Source organism: Staurois parvus, unplaced genomic scaffold (genome assembly GCF_062004578.1).
Source record: "Staurois parvus isolate SC_StPar_1 unplaced genomic scaffold, SC_StPar_1.0 ptg000746l, whole genome shotgun sequence".
Classification (NCBI taxonomy): Eukaryota; Metazoa; Chordata; class Amphibia; order Anura; family Ranidae; genus Staurois; species Staurois parvus.
The window spans coordinates 2,592,771-2,612,381 of record NW_028318542.1 but is presented as its reverse complement, the minus strand read 5'-3'; the positions used below and the strand labels follow the sequence as shown (position 1 = coordinate 2,612,381).

The 19,611-nt window shown below is 41.6% G+C and overlaps 1 protein-coding gene across 1 annotated transcript in view; it reads left to right on the top strand.

The window, feature by feature from the left end:
- The first annotated feature begins 13,216 nt into the window (after nucleotides 1-13,216).
- Nucleotides 13,217-19,611, top strand: part of LOC149445115 (cytochrome P450 2H2-like) — a 34,101-nt gene continuing 27,706 nt past the window's right edge. Inside the window, exon 1 of the mRNA XM_089654168.1 lies at nucleotides 13,217-13,398. Within this exon, the coding sequence (XP_089510294.1) occupies nucleotides 13,219-13,398 (180 nt within the window). The 5' untranslated portion in view covers nucleotides 13,217-13,218. The remainder of the gene's footprint in view (nucleotides 13,399-19,611) is intronic.

The following is a 19,611-nucleotide window of genomic DNA, read 5'->3' as shown; positions in this document are numbered from 1 at the left end:
TGTCTCCATCGCCACACTCTGCCATGTGCCACTTTCAGGTCTCCTCACACTGCTGGTGTATTCCATTTTTTGTCATAGGGTGCTGGCAGATTACGGGCCTCCCATAGCTGCTGCCAGGCCCCTAATCTGCCATGGGCCCCTATACCGCCTCCTCATGCTGCTGCCAGGTCCAGAGTCTGTCATGGGTCCCTGTACGGCCTCCCATTGCTGCTGTCTCCATCGCCACACTCTGCCATGTGCCACTTTCAGGTCTCCTCACACTGCTGGTGTGTTCCATTTTTTGTCATAGGGTGCTGGCAGATTACGGGCCTCCCATTGCTGCTGCCAGGCCTGTAATCTGCCATGGGCCCCCGTACCGCCTGGTCACGCTGCTGCTGAGTCCACAGTGTGACATGGGTCCCTGTACCGCCTCCCATTGCTCCCACTGCATGTGCCACTTTCAGGTCTCCTCACACTCCTGCTGGTTTCCATTTTGTCATAGGGTGCTGTATGGCCTCCCATTGCTGCTGCCTCCACCGCCACACTGTGGCTCCACACTCTGGTTTTGGCCCCGTGACTGCCCAAATGAGTGAAGTGTGCTGTGATTCTAAGATCGACGGCACTCATCTGCATGTCATACTGCCTGACAGTATTATTTCTCTTCCCCAGCAGACTCCAAGGGCATTTAAATTAAAGGTACAGTGTTCAGCACTAATATTAAGTCTCTCTGAAGCCTAGAAACACCCTTTTTTAAGTTAAATTCACAGCGAATATATTCGACTCGAATCGAAATTTTTCCACGAATTCGCCGAATCAGTCGAATCGAATTTTTGAATACTTCGCTCATCTCTAAATATGATGTTCAATACCCACTGTTAATGCCTATCTCCCCATATTGTAATACCAATAAAATGTTTGAACAAGAAAGAAAGAGCAACCACATGAGCAAGAGGAGACCAAAGCTGTCATATTATCCTTTATGGCAATCAAACAGAAGTTTCTATATAGTAGTATGGAATGGCAGAGATAATTCTTTCCAATGGAACCATTTCGCATCAAACTTCTCCATAGAAGAATGACTAATTGCCAGACCCCTCTCATACACATAGTGTGTCTGTACTCTTTCGATGACTTCTGAGATGCAAGGGGAGTGCGACGATTTCCATCTACTAGTAATAGCCAATCTAGCAGCGATAAGAATGTGACCTATAATTGTCCTATATTTACTAGGAAAAAGGTTTAGTTTGAGGTTAAGGAGGGCTAAGTGTGGAGCCGGAGAGGAAACTATATCCGACACCCTAGAGATAAGTGCAAAGACCTCCTTCCAGAATGTTTGCAGACAGGGACATTTCCACAAAATGTGAAGAATATTCCCCTCTCCACCACAGTCTCTCCAGCACAATGGGGATGTGTTAGGGTACATTTTAGATAATTTATAGTGAAGTAGCTACGGTGCATTATTTTCAGGGAGCAATCCAAGTGATTGGTACAATTAGAAATACTCAAACTGCTTTTCAGGGCATCCTCCCACTCATCTCTTGTAAAGGATCTTTGAAGATCCTTTTCCCATCGTCTACGCTAAGTACTGTGGAAAGATCACAGCCATAATGTAAAAGTTTGTAAAGCTTGGAAATTCCGTTATTCATTTTGATCAGATTTTTTACACTATGCCATAATTTAGGATCTACCTCCAGCCATGTATTTAAGCCAGTACCATGAAATCTCTTTATCTGCAGGTATGGGTGCATCCTTGTACTTGGAATTGGTTGTCTTATTTCCTCAAATGTATTGTACCCTAGATCTCTTAATGATTTAGTGTTTAGATTTGGGATAAGATGTTCATATGCAGAGATTGGAATGTTAATTTGAAGTTTAGGAGAGGAGTCGGGCATTAAGCTCAAACTTATTTTCCAAGTTTCTAGCGTGGCAGTAATAGATGGTAAAAGTGTAGTTAATAGTTTAGGTGAAACCGCTCTGACCAGGATTAGGGCCTGTAGGTCTTTATTAGGAATCATATTCCGTTCTATTTGCACCCACAATTTGTCTGTGCGAGCGAACCATGCCAGAAGTTGTTCTAAGAGTGTCGCATAATAATACATAGGTAAAACAGGTAGACCCATTCCTCCTTTCGATTTGTGTTTCGTAAGGGCCAGAAAAGGGATCCGTGGTTTTTTCCCCTTCCAGATAAATCTTTTTATAGCCACCTCTAGTTTATGGAAATAGATCCGAGGGATGAAAATTGGAATCGTTCTGAAATAATACAAGATCTTAGGGAAGATTAACATCTTAAATGCTGCTATTCTGCCTATCCATGATGTTTCGAACTTGTCAAGTCTTTGCATTTCTAGCAAAGTAGATTGGTACAGTTTTTCAAAGTTATTTTTAAAAGTGTGGGAAGACGGGGCTGATATACAAATACCAAGGTAATCCAACTTCTTGTTGGTCCACTGGTAAGGAAATTTATCCTTGAGAGAACTTAAGGGGCCTTTCTTAATTGCAATAGGGAGGGCGCAAGATTTAGTAATCTTGAGTTTATAATAAGATACTGCACTAAAGGACAACAAGGAATCCAAAATTTCAGTAAGAGATTGCATCGGGTCAGTAACCGTAAGGATTACATCGTCCGCAAACAGACCTATTTTATGGGAAGTAGATGCCACTTGGATGCCTGATATCCGTGGATTGGATCTGATTTCAGCTGCTAAGGGTTCCATCACCAGTGAAACAATTATAGGGGATAGAGGAAAACCCTGTCTCGTACCGTTGGTAATAGTGAAAGGGGCTGATAGGGCATTAGACATGAACACCTGATCGGAGTGAACAGTGTATAATGCCATAATAGCCTACTTTATGAAGCCAGTTATCCTGAATTTGGTTAGAGTAGCATCCAAATACCGCCAGTGAACCCTATCAAATGCTTTCTCGGCATCCAATGCCAAGAAAACAGCCTGAGGACCCTTTGATTCAGTGAAGTGCATCAGATTGAGAATCCTGCGAGTGCCATCCGCGGCCTGGCGGCCTTTAACAAACCCCACCTGGTCCGCTTGGATAAGAAGGGGAGTAATATTTAGTAAGCGATTAGCTACAATTTTAGCATATATTTTAAGATGAAGTGAAATTGGCCTGAAATTTAGAGGACGGTACGGGACTTTCCCCGGTTTGGGCAAAGTGACTATAATAGTCTTTAGCATCGCCGATGGGAATTCGGATTTCAGTATAGCTTCGTCATAAGTCTTTTTAAGATGAGTTACTAAAATGGATTAGAATTCTTGATAATATTCCACGGAGAAGCCATCTGCCCCTGGGGATTTCCCTTTAGGCTTTGCTTTAATAGTCATACTTATCTCGGATTCCAAAATAGGTTGGTTAAGCCCGTCTAATTTTTGATTCGATAACTTAGGCAGTGTTAATTTATCTAAAATTTTTTGGATAAGCTCTGGGGTGGGTTGGGGAGTGTTAGGGTCCTCTTTAAGGTTATATAGTTGAGAGTAGTAAGAGGGGAACGCATCCACTATTTTATTGGGATGATGCAAAGTTTTATTGGAAACAGGATCAACAATTGATGTTAATTTAGATTTTGATTGTCTAATAGTAAGGTATGTCGCTAGCATCTTGCCCGCTTTATTCCCTTGTGTATAAAAGGTAGTTTTGGCTCTTTTCAAATTCATTGTGTGTCGCCAGGACATAAGGGTTCTAAATTCAAGCCTGGCGTTTTGGAGGTCCTGTAGGACCGTAGGAGACAAGGATTGCTTATGAAGGTTTTCTAGTCTAGCTATTCTGTGGACCAATTCTGAGAAGGATTTATTCCTATCACGTCTATCCTGTGAAGCCAATTCCAAAAGAATACCTCTACAATACGCTTTATGTGCGCACCACGTGCTGAAAACATTCGTAGTAGAAGGAGAGTTAACATAAAAAAATTCCTGTAAAGCTGTGGTGAGAGTAGAACGAAAAGCAGGGTTATAATACATAGATACATTATTACACCATAAAAACACTGGAGAAAATTTTAAGGATTCCTCAATAGTCAGAGTAATAGGTGCATGATCCGACCACATCATGGGATGAATATCTGCACTAGTAACCTTTTGTAATAAATGAATATCCATCAGGAAGAAGTCAATTCTTGAGTAGGAATTGTGTGGTGCTTAGTAATGCGTATAGTCCCTTTCGGAAGCATGTAGACATCTCCAGGGGTCATACAGATTAACCTCAGACATCGCATTAGCGAGAGAATGTCTTAGTTTGCGAGTAGAGTGTGAGACGTCCAGGGAGGTATTATTAATAGCGTTGAAATCTCTGCAAAAAAGTAGGAATCCCTTCTGGAATTTTGCCACTTTTTTCCGCAAGGAATTAAAAAAGTGGATTTGATGAACGTTGGGGGCATAGATATTGACAATGGTATAAGTGATGTTGTTGATTTCACATACTATAATTAGGTATCTTCCTTTGCTATCAGATTCTTGGGATAGCAACGAAAATGCGCCAGAATTAGGAATGGCTGTAAGAATGCCACATTTCTTATTGGGGACATTGGATGTATAGATATGTGGGAATGAACGATGTGAGCAGCGTGGGGCTTTAGTAAAAGAAAAATGTGTTTCTTGAACACAAATCACGTCGTCAGCCAACCTTTGTGCTTCTCTCCTCATAGAGTGGTGTTTAAACGGGATATTGAGACCGCGAGCGTTCATAGATACTATTTTAAAACCATGGTGGGTATAAGGTGAATGATGTAGGGGTGCCCTCAAGTGGTATAATGAGGAATAGCATAGAGAAAATTGTGAGCCAGGTGGGTATGCTTACAATATCCGCAGAGGTCCGGCAAGAGGTGAGGGTTTGTTTCTTCATCTCGCGAGATAAACGTGGTATAATGTATTTCCATGCTTGGTCACTTCCAGTGCTCTGTAAGAAGAAAGTTAGCAAAAAAGAAGAAAAAAATAGAAGAAAAACAAAAATAACAGTCAACGAGGAACTTTGTGTGAACTTAATCACTTCAACGGGTGGGGGTTCAGTGCCGAGAGGCGCAGCATAATAATGGCTGTCTAGGTGTACAGCAGATAGGCAACAGAGGATTAGAAGGCACAGGAGAAAACATAGTGTGGAATCTCATCCCGCTACTTGTTCCAAATCAGGAGGTATTTTGGTAGGAGAAAATAGCCAAGTAATGCACTAACCAGATAGCGCATGTTAAAGCGCATGGGACATTTAAGACCTGTCCCTGGTACTCAGCCACTGTATCACTGGAACAAGGCGTTGTCATCTATAGGGTGACCACTAGATGTCATCAATCCGGGTGTATCCAGCCACTGTAATAATGGATCAGGAGGGTGTCATCTATAGGGTGACCACTAGATGTCATCGGTTCCAGGGGAAGCTGTATCACGGATCCAGGGATGTCACTGCAGATGTGTTCTTGCTAGGCACCGCACCAGGACCTTCTGGATTCAGGCTCCCCAGAAATAAAGAGCCGTGGAAAAAGGCCTCAAATAGTGTGATATCGTTTATTAGGTCAATAAGCAATCAAAAAAGGACTTACTTAACAAAGGTACAGCTGCTCATAAACGGCCAGACCCGGAGGTACATGTACATAGGATAACATAGCTTGGCACTTCCCTAACGCGTATCGTGTGAGTACACATCATCAGAGGGGACTGTGCCAGTGGTAAGTGTGGTGTTTTAAACCTAAAAAAGCGCCAAAAATCACCGCAATGCGGTGGCACCGTTATTGCCGGTTCGCGCATGCGCAGTAGCGATCGGCCGTTCGCGCATGCGCAGTAGCGTCCGCGGCGGCCATTTTAAAGAAGCCCAACAGACATTGTTCCATGTAATGTGAATGCATGGACATACAAGTGCTGGCTCTGCAGCAATCTTAATGGGAATAAGATTCTGCAATCTTAAAAACACACGGGGCAGGAAATACAGCATTAACAGTGCATGGACCATACTGTATGCACCATTGTAATAAAAATGCCTAGGTAAAAGACAAAAATATAAATGCGTGGGATCTCATCTAAAAAAGCGATTCTGGCACTCTATTAAAATGCAGATACAGACACAAATACATCAGATATGACACACGCATGGGTAAAAATCTGGTCAGAACAGTAATAACCGTAAAATGTAAATTTATGCACTAAGATTAAGGTGCATCGAATTTGTTAAAGTGATCAAGAGAATAAAGTGCATCAACTTATTAGAGCGATCTAAACACTCAAATAAGAATACAGATAAAGGCAAGATAACATCAAACACGTCAAACTTATAGATAAAAACAATCTGATAAAAAGTAAGATCATAGAAAATATTTAAACCAATGTACTTAGAATCATAAACGATCGATCAGCTGGTATCAATAAAACAATTAATATCTAATTCTACGTTAAGTCCCTGTGGAGCTTGGGACTGTAGAAGATATATCCACTTGGTCTCGAGCATAGAGACCGCTCGTTTTTTGTGGGTACCTCTCCAATTACTTTGGATGATATCGATACCCACAAAACGCAGGGAGTGTGGATTCTTATTGTGTCGCTGGCGGTAATGCATGGACAAGGAGTGCTCTTTGTAGCCTTTCTTGATATTAACCAGATGCTCCCTCAGCCTATCTCGCAGTCTCCTTGTCGTTCTACCGACATATTGCTTCCCGCAACTACATTCTAAAAGATAGACAACATAGGAGCTGTAACACGTAATAGTAGACTGAATGTCAAATGATCTACCGGTTGCGTTTGAACAGAAACTTTTTATCGGGTTCTTGTGAATGCCATTACAAATGCATATCATACATTTGTTACAAGGAAAAAACCCTTTTCTATTTAGAAAGTCAAACGTCAATTGCTTAGGAGGGTTGACAATGTTGGGGGCTAGTCTGTTTCTTAATGCAGGTGCTTTTCTATAGATGATTTCCGGGTGTTCCGGTAAGGCTTTGCACATCACCGGATCACTCCTAAGAATGTTCCAGTTCTTTTTAATAATATTGGCCACTTCTTTATATTGCATCGAGAATGCCGTTGTAAATGGACAGAAAATCTCTTTCTTGGTCTTATGCTGTGTAATTAACAGGTTGGTCCTGTCCAAACTAGCCACTCGGTCAATCTCCATATCCAGTAGTTGGCTGTCATAGCCCTTTTCTATGAACCTAGTTCTAAGAATATTGGATTGTGCAATGTAGTCTTGCATATTGCCACAATTCCGCCTTATCCGAAGGAATTGTCCCCTTGGGATGTTATCCAGCCATCTAGGCAAGTGGCAACTGTCTTTTGGGATATACCCATTTCTGTCTGTGTTTTTAAAAAAAGTTTTGGTGGTAATTTTAGTACCATCATTAATGAGGGTGAGATCCAGAAAATCAATGCTACTGTAACTATAATTAAAAGTGAGCTTGATATTTAAGTTGTTATAGTTTAAAGTGGTGAAAAAGTTAAGTAGTGAGGAGTCATCACCATCCCATAGCAACACTATATCGTCTATGTAGCGTCGGTAAAACCGCAAATGTGGCCACTCCATGGAGTATATCACCTCCTCCTCCCATCTTGCCATAAAGATGTTAGCTAGGCTTGGAGCGAATTTAGCGCCCATTGCTACGCCTGTGGTCTGCAGGTAATACTTATTGTTGAACCAAAAATAATTGTGCTTCATTGCGAAGCTTAATAGTTCCAATAAATATTGCTTCTGAGTGCGTGGTATGTCTGTGGCCTCATTCAGATAATATTCTGCCGCCTCTAAACCATCTGCATGCTTAATATTACTGTAGAGTGAGGCGACGTCCGCCGTTACCAAAAAAGTAGGCTTCTCTATTTTTATGTCCATGATCTCTACCAGGATTTGTTTTGAATCCCTCAGGAAAGATGGCGTGTTGCGGACCATTGGCTGTAGGAAAAAATCAATATATTCGCCTACCCGGGAGCACAAAGACCCTATGCCACTCACAATGGGGCGACCTGGAGGGTTGATCGGGTCTTTGTGGATCTTAGGCAGGCAATATAGGACCGGAAGTCTGGGTGCCGTAGGGCACAAAAAATCACGCTCTTTTTTATTGAGGATTCCCGAGTCAGATCCCTTTTTTATCAGAACTTTTAAAGCTTTTTTATACGACAACAGAGGATTCCTTGGAAGTTCTAAATAGGTATCTCTATCCTGGAGGATATTCTGAACTTGTATTACTTGTTATTAAACTTGGTTTAAATATTTTCTATGATCTTACTTTTTATCAGATTGTTTTTATCTATAAGTTTGACGTGTTTGATGTTATCTTGCCTTTATCTGTATTCTTATTTGAGTGTTTAGATCGCTCTAATAAGTTGATGCACTTTATTCTCTTGATCACTTTAACAAATTCGATGCACCTTAATCTTAGTGCATAAATTTACATTTTACGGTTATTACTGTTCTGACCAGATTTTTACCCATGCGTGTGTCATATCTGATGTATTTGTGTCTGTATCTGCATTTTAATAGAGTGCCAGAATCGCTTTTTTAGATGAGATCCCACGCATTTATATTTTTGTCTTTTACCTAGGCATTTTTATTACAATGGTGCATACAGTATGGTCCATGCACTGTTAATGCTGTATTTCCTGCCCCGTGTGTTTTTAAGATTGCAGAATCTTATTCCCATTAAGATTGCTGCAGAGCCAGCACTTGTATGTCCATGCATTCACATTACATGGAACAATGTCTGTTGGGCTTCTTTAAAATGGCCGCCGCGGACGCTACTGCGCATGCGCGAACGGCCGATCGCTACTGCGCATGCGCGAACCAGCAATAACGGTGCCACCGCATTGCGGTGATTTTTGGCGCTTTTTTAGGTTTAAAACACCACACTTACCACTGGCACAGTCCCCTCTGATGATGTGTACTCACACGATACGCGTTAGGGAAGTGCCAAGCTATGTTATCCTATGTACATGTACCTCCGGGTCTGGCCGTTTATGAGCAGCTGTACCTTTGTTAAGTAAGTCCTTTTTTGATTGCTTATTGACCTAATAAACGATATCACACTATTTGAGGCCTTTTTCCACGGCTCTTTATTTCTGGGGAGCCTGAATCCAGAAGGTCCTGGTGCGGTGCCTAGCAAGAACACATCTGCAGTGACATCCCTGGATCCGTGATACAGCTTCCCCTGGAACCGATGACATCTAGTGGTCACCCTATAGATGACACCCTCCTGATCCATTATTACAGTGGCTGGATACACCCGGATTGATGACATCTAGTGGTCACCCTATAGATGACAATGCCTTGATCCAGTGATACAGTGGCTGAGTACCAGGGACAGGTCTTAAATGTCCCATGCGCTTTAACATGCGCTATCTGGTTAGTGCATTACTTGGCTATTTTCTGATATTCACTACTTCTGGTTCCTCACTTGTTGGAGACTGTATGCTCATGCAGCACATCTGATGAACTTACGCAGTCATTTTACTGATCCACAATCATATGTGATCTATTATTGTGATACTATTGTTTAATTAGCGCTGCACTTTTATGCTTTACTATTTACTCTGGAGGTTCACGAGGTGCCTTTTGTGCCAGCAGCTACCATATCTACATCCTACTGTGCGCTCGATTTTATATATATTTTTATATATAAGTTTATTTTGGTAGGAGAGCCTTTGGTAGGAATTGAGTAATCATCAGCCGGCAGGAGGCCCCACTTTCTGGCTAGTTGGAATCCCTCTGCTTTAGATTTGACCGTTACTACACGGTTGTCTTTAGTGATAAGCAGTTTGGTAGTGAAGCCCCATTGGTGTTTGACATCATGGTTTCGTAGCAATTTCATAAAGGATAGTAACTTTTTGCGGGCTAGTATGGTATGTTGAGAGAGGTCAGCGAACAAGGCGATCCCAGTGTAGGGGTCTGGGAGCGGGTTGTTTTTTCAGGCGAATAGCATGAGTTCCTCTTTAACGTCGTAAAAATGGATTCTTGCTATGGTATCTCTTGGGATATGAGCAGGAAGGAAAGAGGGCTTTGGTAGTCTGTGGGCCCTGTCTACTACTACTTCTCTGTTCGGAGTATGGGGCAGCAGAGCAGAGATCATTTGTTGAATATATTTGCGTATTTCAGCATTAGAGATACTTTTGCCAATACCCCTGAATTTAATATTATTCCTACGGAACTGGTCCTCTAGGTCCGCCATTTTCGCCTTTAATGCTGTTAAGTCATCATCAGTGTCATTATGTGCATCCACTAATTCGTTATGGGCTTTAGTGAGTTCCCCCATTTTAGTCTCCACGTGAGTTACCCTTTCGCCCATACATTCAATATCCTTGTTAACTTGTGCCACAAAGCCCATCATATCTTTATGCAGGGAGGTAATTAACATATCTTTCAGTACTGCAGTCGTGAGTGGCAAGGATTCTGCAAGATAATCCTCCAGCTGTTCCACAAGCTCAGTAGTGGAATTATGTAGGGATACATCGTGCAGGCTCTCATTCCCATACTGTGCCTCTGGGGAGCAGCGTTGCCTTTGTTTTTGTGGGCTCTTTGTAGGGGAAGACTGAGCAGAGCCTGCAGTCTGTGCTGGGCTAGAGGATTGAGGTGGAGAGGAGCTGTCATCCCCCCTCACGTGTCCCTGACTCCTGGGAGAGGAACAGAGACCTGCACCATCTTGAGGGGAGGGACCTCCCACCGGAGTAAAAAACTCTGTCAATTTGTGGGGCCCCTCCTTGTTTTTCCGCTTCCCCATCTAGCCACCCCTATGCCCTCCTCTTTCAGAGGGTTTACTGTATTGCTGGTGGGTTTCCCCGCTGACACCTGTCGCTTGTCTGGGTTGCGGAACTCGGCTTCGCAGGGAGCTCTCTCAATGAGCGGCCATCTCCTTCTGCGGCTGGCCACGCCCCCTCGGCTAGCATTTTCATCACTTCAGGTTTTCCAGGATGTAAACAGCTCCACTTTTAAATGGTATAGCATCTGAACACACCAATTTTGGTGCGATCAGGGGGCAGAGGCGACATCTTCTTAAAGTGTACCTGTCACTGCCTATTGCTGTCACAAGGGATGCTTATATTCCTTGTGACAGCAATAAAATGATAAATAAAATTAAGAAACACTGTTAAAATACATAAATAAATGGTAAAATTTAAAAAAAAAAATTATTTAAAGTACACGCGAGCACAGGAGAACACGTGTTGGTCCCGCATGCATACATAAACAGCCTTCAGGTGGTTAAAATAAATACATCATGCATTGGGTGTGGCCTAAATTTTTTACTGGAGGGGAAATTTAAAAAAGAGCAAGAGTAAAAAAAAAAACTTTTGGCTATACCTCTCTAAATTTACAGTCACCAAGACATGCTGTAGGCAACTCCAAATCCAAGAATTCTGAGATGCCAAAATGTTGTACCCATATGTATTTCTGTATTTTGTAAACTGTCACACGGGACTGAGTCAGGCTCGGTTCACACTAGCCGACTCCAACTATGAGACTTTTACACCCTCTAGCATTGAAGCCATGTCAAAGTCAGATCAAAGTAGTGCAGGAACCTTTTCTGAAGCTCATGTATTTTTACATTGTAGCAATTATAAAATGCGTGAGTTTTTAACAATTCCTCCCATGCTGCCAAACAAGCCTACTTTGTCACTCTTATTAATACCATGTCATCCAGTCCTCGTTGTCTCTTCTCTTCTTTTAACTGTCTACTTTCTCCACCTACACCCAGTACCTCACTCACTGCTTACGAGATCGCAAATCATTTCAAAAACAAGATTGATGCAATTCGTAGGTGCATCTCTACTGCACTGACATCTATCCCACTTAGCATACCTTGTACTAAACCTCCCTCAACACTTTCCTCTTTTGACCTTGCTACTACTGAAGAGGTCACTAAAATTTTCTCAGAAGCCCGTCTCACCACCTGCTCCCTGGATCCTGCCCTCTCTCAACTACTACGGCCACCCTCTTCTTCCTATGCTCCCTCACTCACATCTTCAATCTCTCCCTCTCTAATGGTGCTTTCCCCACCCCTCTAAAGCATGCACAGATCACTCCCATACTTAAAAAGCCCTCGCTGGACCCCACCAACCTGAACAACTTAAGACCCATCTCCCTGCTCCCGTTTACCTCTAAATTCTTAGAATGCTTTGTCTACAATCGCCTAAGCTCCTACTTCACTGACAACAACCTTCTTGATCCTTTACAGTCTGACTTTCGCTCACTACACTCCACTGAAGTGCCCTACTAAAACACACTAATGATTTACTAACTGCTAAAACTAATGGCCACTACTCCATACTCTTACTACTTGCCCTCTCTATGGCTTTTGATACTGTCGACCATCCTCTCCTCCTCAAAAAACTCCACTCTCTTGGCTTCTGAGACTCTGCTCTCTTCTGGTTATCCTCCTACCTATTGCAGCACTCCTTCAGCGTTACCTATAACTCTGTCTCCTCCTCTCCACTTCCTCTTTCTATAGGGGTCCCTCAAGGTTCTGTCCTTAGACCTCTTCTCTTCTCCATCTACACCTCTTCCCTTGGTCACTTGATAAACTCCCATGGCTTTAAGTACCATCTCGATGCTGATGACACACAAATCTATCTTTCTACTCCTCACCTCACCCCTTCAGTCTCCACTCGCATTACTAACCTACTAAGTGACATATCGGCATGGATGTCACTCCACTTCCTCAAACCAAGTCTTTCCAAAATGGAGCTCATAGTATTCCCTCTAGCCCGTGCCCCCTCCCCTGACTTCTCCATCAAGTTCAATAATACAACCATCAGTCCCTACCCTCATGCCAGGGTACTAGGTGTAATCCTAGACTCCCACCTGTCCTTTCAGCCCCAAATCCAATCATTGTCTAAATCATGTAGACTTCACCTCCGCAACATCTCCAAGATACGCCCGTTTTTTAAAAGCGCACCAAAGATGCAACATGCAGGACTTTTCAAACTGCAGAGCAAATGCAGTGCAGCGATGTGAAAAGTCTCATAGGCTTAAAAGGCAAATAATATTTTATGCACTATTGTCCCACTGGAAAGGCACGGCAAATGCACATCAGTGCTGGTTTACTCCTGGTTGATACAACATGAAAAGTTTATTTATAATACCAGATTTGCATCTGCGGAGTTAATAATATTTAGCATAGCTTTGCAATCTGTTATGCATTATGCCCGTAAATGAACCAAACTCCGACACACCCTACTTGTCCTCATATCATAGTTGAAATGCTGCCAAGCTTCTCCTCACAAATAAATACACCAGTTCAAGGTTTGTAGAAAGTACAGAGAAATTATTGTTAGGATGGCGGTGAATGTAGCCACAACACTTTTACTCGCTTCTGGGGTGATTCTCCTGATTAGCTTCATTAAATGGTTGTTGGATGTAAAGAAGAAGGACTTGCCGCCAGGGCCCACCCCTCTGCCACTTCTAGGGAACATTCTGCAGATTAGTACCACTGAAATGCCACAGTCTCTGGTGAAGGTAAGAATAATTAACGATGACTGTTCTAAAACAAAGCACTCTTTTTGTATTCTAGGAAGAAATTCTAGGAGTGTAAAAAAAAGTACAACCTAAAGTACTAACTTCAGTGGCCGAGTGCTCGAATGGTCAGTCCGCCCCTGTAGTTGACTTATCATTTTGTCATAATTTTAGTCAATAACATTTTTTAAGTGACTGAAACTAAATAAAAAACAAGTTATGAAGTCTAAAACTATACCAAAAATCTATTGACATTTTTGTCAACTGACTAAAACTAAACTAAAATGTTAGGGAAGAAAGAATTGGGAAAAGATCCAATCAGAACTAATATCTTTAGACCTAAATCTGTGTTTTTATTGCTTGTTCAAACCTTATTAACATAAGTAATAACAGGCTAATATATATTTACTCCAGAAATATATAATAAGATTGGAAAAATTCTAGGGAAATGCTTAGATAATGCATCAGACTTTAACTAAACCCATTCGATTTTCCTTGACAAAATCTACTGTAGATTTAGTCAGCTAAAATCATTTATATTTAACAAAAACAATTATATTTAATTGACTAAAACTAGGCTAAAACTAAAACAATTCAGACTAAAATGTGACTGAAACTAAATGTCATTGTAATCAAAAGACTTCGACTAGAACTAAATCAAAATTAGCTGTCAAAATTAACATTGGTACAAAAGTGCCTGCTCTACAGTCCAGGAATTATTCTTTTATTCAGTATAGAATAGATACTGTATTGTAAATCAAAATAAGGGAGGCTTTATTGGTATCTTAATATACACAATTTTTTTTACTTTAAAAACCCATAAAATAAGATAAAATACTAACCCCCTAATATATAAGATATCCTATTAAAAAATAGATCATTTTCCTTAACTGTCAATAGAAGTGAACACCCATCATTGCATATCAGAAGTCACTTAAATAAATAGACTGGAACTACACTGCATCTGAGCACCACAAATTGAAAATATATTTAATTATTTTTTTTTAATATTGAAAGCAAGCTCCCCCATCCATCTGTGTCTCTTTTATTTTGCTGAGAAATCACTTTGAAATACACTCAACTAGAATTTCTGGCCATAGCAATCTTGAGTAAGGGCAGATAATTTATGTAGCATTTACTTTCTGGAATCATCTGCCCTTAGATCAGGCATGTAGGCAGGAGGGTGTGCTTAACTGAGAAAACCCCTCCTCCTCTCCTGAATACTTCTGGGATGTATGACATCATTTGCCTAGACCTGGAAACCAGGAAGTAACAGAAAAAAAAAGTTTAAAACAAGTAAATATGATATACTTTCATATCTATTTACTAATGCTAACAGCATAAAGATTAAAATACGCAATGTTGATTGAGAGAATGAAGTTCTATGGAAGGTCAGATATCACATGATCTTTAAAGCCTTTAAGTGACTAGTGTCATAGCTGTGTAAAGAAAGTAATGTTTTGATAAAGGCTTCACCTTCTTGCCCAGCTACACGGCTTCAGGAGTAGACTCCCCAGGGTTGTGAATGGGGAAAAGGGGAACAAAGCCATTCAACATTAAAGCCAAGGTTAAGCTTATTGAAGCAAATTAATGTAGAGACAGGTCCACCAGATGCATCCAACCCGAATGCATTTCATTGCTAATGAGCTTAACCACTTGCCCTCCAGAGGATTTACCCCCTTCCTGACCAGGCAATTTTTTGTGATATGACACTGTGTTACTTTAACTGACAATTGTGCGGTCAGGCAATGCTTCACCCAAATGAAATTTGTATTTTTTTTCCACAAATAGGGCTTTCTTTTGGTGGTATTTGATCACCTGTGCGTTTTTTATTATTTGTGCAATAAACAGAAAAAACACCAACAGTTTTGAAAAATAAACTATTTTTGACTTTTTGCTATAAAATATATCCAGCAAAAAAAAAATTAAAATTAAGGCCAAAATGTATATGTCGTTGCTAAAAAAAAATCCCAATACATGTAAATTAATTGGTTTACATGAAAGTTATAGCGTCTACAAGTGGCGGCATATATACTGGAATTTTTATTTTAAATTTACATTTTAAAAACTAGTAATGGCGGTGATCAGCAACTTATAGCGGGACTGCGGCAGGCATTCTAACACTGGGTAGAAACTGACTAACTGTTACTGACATCCCAGTGACACTAATACAGCGATCAGTGCTAATAAAAAGCACTGACACTGTACTAGTGACACTAGGCGGGAAGGGGCTAACATCTGGGGTGATCAAAGGGTTAACTGTGTGCTGTGTGTGTTTTACTTGAGAAACAATGCTCTTGCTGGCAGGAGAGAGACCTGTGTTGTTTACAGACAGATCTCTCCCCTGTCAGTGTTACTCGGAGATTGCCAGAGGAGAATCTACGGCTGGGACCCGGTGATCGACATCCGCAGCCACCAATGATGGCGTAGGTAAGGTGGCGTGCGTGCACTGCTTCCCCTACCCAAAAATGCAAATCACATATATATACATGACTTTGTGCAGCCCTGCCGCCCTGTAGCAGTATTTCTGCTTTAGGGCAGAGGGCAATTGATTAATCAAAGAGTGCTTCCATAAACTTAACTTTATGGCTTTTTCCCCCTTTTTTCTGAGAACTGAGGTGTTAGTGTCATGGCTAGTCACATGTCTTTTTTGTTGTGTTTTTTTCCTTCAAGGCACGTGGATTGATATAATTAAAGTGAAAAAAGTTTGTACATACTATATACACATATAGGGATTAGACAAAATAAATGGAAACACTACATGATTTGCAGGTATGAAAGTGATGACATGTTTCACGCTGAAAGCAGAAGTGATTAAACCTTCTTTTGCTTCTGCTGTATGATAAGACACCTACCTAACAGGTGGGAAGCCTCATTTGTGCGCTACTAGGAATATGGAGTCATGTCAAAGCGGACTAATGGTTCCCGCTTAGCTGGGGCCTTTGTGACTAAAGTTGCCAATTTATGTTGCGAGATACAGTATCAAAGGTTATGACGGCGTATAGAGTTTCTGGGAAAAAGTTGTCTGATAAGCACAAGTGCAATCAACATGGTCAACTGACTGAAAAAGACAAAGGGACAAGATTGGGTCCCATAATCCCTGCTGCAAAAGTGACTGCAGAGCTCAATCTCAGTTCCGTGAAAACAGAGATTGATCTCTGCAGTCATTTTTGCAGCAGTTGTTTTCTTATTCTGGGTCACAATTCTGTGCAATGTCCTTGGCACAACAATTTGCCCTCTTTGAAGCTCAGTAAGCTGTGACATGACCGTATTACTGGCAGCGCATGCAGCGAATGACGAAAGTGAGATTTTCCACCTGTTAGCTAGGTGCCTCATCCGAAGAAAGCATAGGAATGTTACATTGCTTCCACTTTCAATGTAAAACATGTTGTCACCTTCACACCTGCAAATCATGTAGTGCTTCTATTTTTTTCTTGTCTAAGCCCTGTATATGGTATGGTTAGGAGAAGGTGATTTTTTTTTTTTTTGGGTGGTAGGTTAGCTAAAGTACAATATATATACTTTTTTTTTTTTTACTATTTTGAGCTAGTTTTCTTTTGATAATAAAAAAAGGAGATAATCATTAATATTTCATCTGGATATACTAAGTCACTACAAAGATATAGACAGTTTAACTGATTAAGATTTGTGTGGATCTTCATCCTTAAGGGATAAATACATTTCCCATCCACACTAGCAGCCCCAATAAAGGTGCCCCTATCTGTAGACATCACAATCATTGTTGCTCCAAATATAGAGATGCCCCCCCCACCCGGACTTATAATGGAAGGTGTGGGAGAAAATTGCCCAACAGTTTATGTGGAAGAGAGGACATAAGATAAGTACACAGTCCTTGTTGGTGCATATAAATATCATAACAAAAAAAATTAATATACACATCATATTTTTTCTTTTGTTTTGGATACAGCAGGAAATGCTTAAAATCACTGAGGCGATTTTTCTTCACTTACTGTCTTAAGACACAACAGGAAGCAGGAAGAGATCTTTACAAAGGAAGAGAAAGCCTCCTATGGATACTGATACTGAAGTAGTTAATTTGAAAGATTTTCCCTCTATTTGTGATTTGGTGACAAATCACAATTTTGGATTTTCAGTCCCAATGACAGTAGTTGCCCAGGATAAACAGGGAGCGGGGACATAGAAAGCAAACACACAAAAGCTCTAACCCTTCCCTACTTTATTCACATTTAAAAAACAAAAACAAAATACCTTTAGATACAATTAAGGGATATCCTGTCACCAACCTAAAAATGCATATAAGAGCAAAAACCCCATAGTATTAAATGCTAAATACTTACTTGCAGTGTCTTTTCTTTCAATCAATATGTTTTAGTCACCTGCAATGTGGCTTTGAAGGAAACAAAATTCCTTCCTGATCTCCTGAGAGACAATCGGATATTCCCTGGATCAACTTTGCCTATAAATGTTAGTATCCAGTTATATTCTGTGTATCCAAGAAAGAATCCAGGCCTTTTTTAAAGCAATCCACTGAGCTGGCCAGAACCAACTCTTAAGGGAGTCTATTCCACATTTTCACAGCTCTCACTGTGAAGAAACCTTTCCAGACGTAAAGAGTGCCTCCTTGTCCTCTGTGATGACCTCGGGGTGAATAGCTCTACACCAAGTTCACCATTTCTCTGCTTAGCCATTGCAGTATAATTATTTTAAAGCTGATTTATTACAGCATGTTTTTTTTTTGTTTATCCTGTTACAATATACTATTTGCTGGTATTTAATCATCTGATGTGTGATTCTGGGTGTCTATGCACCTTGAGCCATTGGGGTGTATATTCACAAATCCGCAGTTAATATTCCCTGCTCAGCCAGGTGTGTCAGTGTGCGGTGCTGTTCAGAGTCATGGGCATAAGAAAAGGGGACCCAACGCACCAAGCAACTCCTTCGAGAGTAAGTGTCACGTACCTGGGTAGTGAGCCTGACGTGAAGAGGCAGACCTCTCGTACAACTCCGGCTCAAGGACTGCTGAGAGTGGGACAGCGGTCGCCGGAGCTCGGTGGGGTATGAGGGCCTGAGATCTGTCTGATAACAGTTGCTGGCTGATGAGTAGCAGGCCAGAGCAGGGTGCAGATGTATCCGTGCAGGATGGATGGATGCCGGAGCACCGTGTGCTGAGGATGCAGGGTCTGACGAGCCGGGTTCGGCATTGGAGAGACAGATCAGGCTTAAACGGCAGGCAGGAGAAAAGTCGGGTCACAGGCCGGGTTCAGTAACAGGAGATCAATCATATAGGAGCAGGCAGAAGAGTAATCCGAGGACAGGCCAGAAGTCAGGAACAGGCTGGTTTGGCAACAGGAATCAATCACAGAAGTCAGAACACACGAGCAGGGGAAAAGACCATACGGCAATGAGACAATCACAGCAACCAGTTTAAATAGCCCTCTTGATGCCAGCATTAATGACAGGCGCGTGTGCGAGTGCGCAAGCGCAACTGCGCGCGCCTCTGTCCAGGCGCCCGCACATCTACTCAGCTTGCCAAAAACCTGCACTTGCGCATATTTGTGCCCTGCGGAGCTTCACCTGTACTACAGGCAGGCCTTTCCTGACAGTAAGCACTTTGACGTAGCTTCTGAGGAAGGAGTGAAGGGTGGTACAATAGGGTGTCACAGAGTGACAGCTCTGAGTCTGCTATGGCAGGTCAGCAAGCTGGAGGTTGGTGCATGGCAAGGATTGGGGTAAGGGGATAGGCTATTTGCAGCATGCAGAATGTGCCACAGTGAAAGCAGTGGTTTACCAACAAATATGGGGCTTACAGTGCTGAAGCTTCATTAGACAAGACCTGGAGATTATTAAATTATAGCAATATGATTCTCGAAACAAACAGCACTGACTTGTTTTCATACATGGCAACATAACTTTAAACTGATAATAAATGACAAATTTTAAAATACATGTAGTGCTACCCTGCAAGAGCTGTTGATTTGTGTCCCTGGGTCTTTTCCCTCTGTGTAGCAGCAGCAAAGCAAACAGCAACATTCACTCCTCTGGCTCAATAAACAGTCTGGGGGTTGCGTTTTTTCACATTTATTGAAGAGTAACTTGGATGGGCTTAGGGAAGCTGTGGAACACTCCTTAACACTAACAGGAATGTGAGAACACCCTTCCCTTTGCAGCTGCTTCTCAGAACACTTCCTTGAGCAGTGAGACGTGAAATGGTCAGCACTGGGACACCATATTCAA